General features: G+C 38.7%; 1 protein-coding gene across 1 annotated transcript in view; it reads right to left on the reverse strand.

Moving 5' to 3' along the window:
* The window catches only part of LOC107082447 (neural-cadherin-like), a 169,694-nt gene that overhangs the window by 48,257 nt on the left and 118,021 nt on the right, over positions 1–3,416 (reverse strand). Inside the window, exons 19-21 of the mRNA XM_015371134.1 lie at positions 2,836–2,929; positions 1,645–1,829; positions 495–724 (exon numbers count right to left, since the gene is read on the reverse strand). Of these exons, the coding sequence (XP_015226620.1) occupies positions 495–724; positions 1,645–1,829; positions 2,836–2,929 (509 nt within the window). The remainder of the gene's footprint in view (positions 1–494; positions 725–1,644; positions 1,830–2,835; positions 2,930–3,416) is intronic.

Consider the following 3,416-nt stretch of genomic DNA (forward strand, 5'->3'; position numbering starts at 1 on the left):
ATATATATATATATATATATATATATATATATATGCACATTTAAGTGTTGTTTTAGTAAAAGATTTGAAAACTGTTTCCTCCAAGTTCAGAGATTTGCACTGCTTTATGTTAAGCCTTATAAAATGTGGATTTTAAGGTGTAAAATGTGGAAAAGTTGAAGGTGCTTACATACTTTTGCAAGGTACTGTACTACGATTACCTTTACAGGAAGAATAATGCTTAGACTAATGGTTAGAGTGGCAATATAGTTTCAGTGAAAGATAAGGAAAATGTGGAGGAAAGAAAGGTTGTTCCAGAAAGAAGAGATTTACTGACAACAACTGAATAAGAGACAAATAGACACGACAGGGTCAGGCAGTAAACCGACAGAAATTCAGGGTGAGAATGAAAGGGCAGATAAAAAGCTTGGTTATCTCTTTTCCTCAAGCTCCCAGGTTTATCACTTGATTTATGAACAGTGATCTCTATCGGTCTGACAGGATGGTATACATACCTTCTTTTTATGTGCTGCTAGGGCGGTGTGCAGTTTCTCTGGGCGCAAGTAGCCATTATCGGTTAGCACATAGAAATGAATGTCCACTGTTCTCGCCTCTCTGTCTGCTACACTGAAAATGTTGATACTTCCTGGTCTGACAGACAGGGTTTCAGTCAGGAAGTCCCAGAATGCCTCCAGCCGACTTTTCCCCTCGACGTTTGAGTCGATAAATTCTCTTGCTGTAATGCCTTAGGGAGACAAAGGAAATGGAGGCTCATGTCATAAGAACTACTGGCTCGTCAATGACAACTGCAGAGTTGATCAAAGTCTGTGAAGTTCCTTATTCCATTAACACAAGAGGTAGCCAAACATCTCGCTCTATTGATCCGCTCCCTACCGGAGTCTTCCATGAGGTGAATAAGTCAGAAGTCTGTTTCCACATTGGCATGAGGCCGGAGTCTTGACAAACTGCCTTGTACAAAACATTTTAAATGACTGGAAAATCAATCACGTTTGGGGTGGAACCCACCTGCAAAATGTGAGCAGTCATCTTTAATCTCTCAGACACGATAACAACCCTGAGTCAGAGGCATCCATAACAGCCTTTGACTCTGTTCGCCGAATGGCTTTTTAAATGTCAAGGACTTTACCTGACACTTTCAGATTGACCTTTATAACTGAGATTTGATCTGAGAGACTGCCAGAAAATGAATACACTAACATGAACTTCAGACCACAGCAGAGAAAGAAGTAGAAGAAGAAAACTGTAATGCATGAACAATGTGAATAGTTGCTTTGCAATGCTTAGAAATGTTAAACAATGCATGATAGAGGGAAAAAAGATCTCTTGACAGGCTGTTATTTGGGTGTTAACTGGGTTGACAACTTGATAGTCATTAAATGAAAAGTACAAATTTATTCAGACTCGTGGAACATGCTGTCATGTTTAACATCTGTGTCCAAAAAGAATTAGCCATATTTAACAAAGAGCAGGCTGTCTTCTAGCTGAAGTTTTATTATTTGGTACATTTCCGACTTTCAGGTCTGAGTTAGAAATTAAGAATGCTAGTTCATTCAAACTGCAACCACCTGTTTTAACACTGTCACTAAACAATTAAGAATTAACACATTTTTCAATCAGTACAGAATGTGTTCCTGCACCCATTACCTGTCAAACGCAGAGAAGCAGACGACTGAATGGCCTTTTCCTCCAGCTCTCTGATATGAACCCTAACTCCTGCTATCACATCAGGCCATACGCCGTCAGACACTCCAACTCTTAACCAATAGCTGCCTACTGGAGTGTTTTGTCGGACAGTCAGCACTCCTGAGCTCTGATTCACACTAAAGTATCTGAAAAGAGCAGAGAAATAATTACTAGAAGGAGAACAGAGAAAAAAGGGAAAATTACTATAATACATTTATGAGAGTAATTACTGAAAAAGATGGAGTTCGTACACATTTTTTGCTTAAACTTGTCTTATTTTTTGATGAAGGGTTTCAGAGGTTTTAGTTATTTATTTTAAGCAAATTTGCTGTCAAGCTTCTAATAATAGAATCGTAAACTACAGAGAGTGAAGGAGATGGATGGATGGATGGATGGATGGATGGATGGATGGATGGATGGATGGATGGATGGATGGATGGATGGATGGATGGATGGATGGATGGGTTTTTTATTAATTGTTAAACATTCCAGACTAAATGGGAAAAAATGAATATAAATCAATTTAAAAACAGTAAGACGCAGAATAACATTTCCAATGAAGCAGAAGAAGATGAAGGAAAAAAAGAAAAAAAAAATTGGATTCAGAAGGTCCTAGAAGGGCTTGGTAGTTGTCATGGTAACGGGAAGAAGTTGCTGTATGAATAAAACAAATATGCAACTGGTATGTCTAATCTGATTCTAGAAATGCTCACACTGAATAAAAAGCCCAAGGTCCCCAAGGTAGTTTAAATGTGCCCATATACAGTAGGCTGTTTCCCCCTTTCGAAATTTTTCAGGTTGATCAAGATTTCTGTGATTGTCCGGTATGATTATAGTTTCCAGAAAAAACAATCACTTAAGATTACAGTGATTAAAATCTTAATGGAAAGTGTAGGATATAGTAGAGGGTGGGGAAATGGCTGCTAAGGAGTGGAAAAAATACTAGTTAGCTATGTTTAAACCTTGCAAAATCATTCAGTAATGGTATGTTAAGGATAACCAGGCACATACCTTGTTTTGTTTTTTTATTCTATAAATTTCGCTTTTTTATTCTTTGAAGTACTCCTGCTTTAACACTTATATCTTTGTGGCACTTTTAGAGAGAGCTAATTTTTAAGAGTAAAACAATTCTATGAAGCACTGAGCTCTTACTTGGCTGCACTTGTCTCCAGACTGTAGGTCTTGTTGTCCCAATCATCTGGATCTGGGGCATACACCTTCCCTAGAGCTGCATTTCCCATCCTTCCTGTTCAAGGTAAACATACACATACACACACACATACACATTGATTCAGTCTGGATAGAATCTGCTGATGCTAACACTTATCTTTCGTCCCTCTCTTCTCCTTCTCTTGCATTCTTGTTTTCCGTTCTACTTATTATGCTCATAACTATGGAGTCCCACTGCTGGAATGAATAGGCTCTCCATGCTCCACTTCAGAGAGCTTGGGGCTTAAAGAAGCAAGGCTATCTCACTATGGATTATGTTATTATCGACCTGCAGTGCCAGAGCACAGCAGCTGGGTAAACAATGGTTGCCTCCATGAGTCACGGCACTCCTGTTACCGACAATTACCAAAACTGCCATGTAGCCTTGTGTAGGATCAAAACACTAACAAGCCAATATTTCTAACCAGCTTACCTGGAGGGCAAAAAGAAACTCAGACAAAAGAAGAATGATGATCCTGCAATAAAATGACATATCTATGGGCTTTAGGCAAAAAAAAAAGGGG

Source organism: Cyprinodon variegatus, unplaced genomic scaffold (assembly GCF_000732505.1).
Source record: "Cyprinodon variegatus isolate N-32 unplaced genomic scaffold, C_variegatus-1.0 Scaffold54, whole genome shotgun sequence".
Taxonomy (NCBI): Eukaryota; Metazoa; Chordata; class Actinopteri; order Cyprinodontiformes; family Cyprinodontidae; genus Cyprinodon; species Cyprinodon variegatus.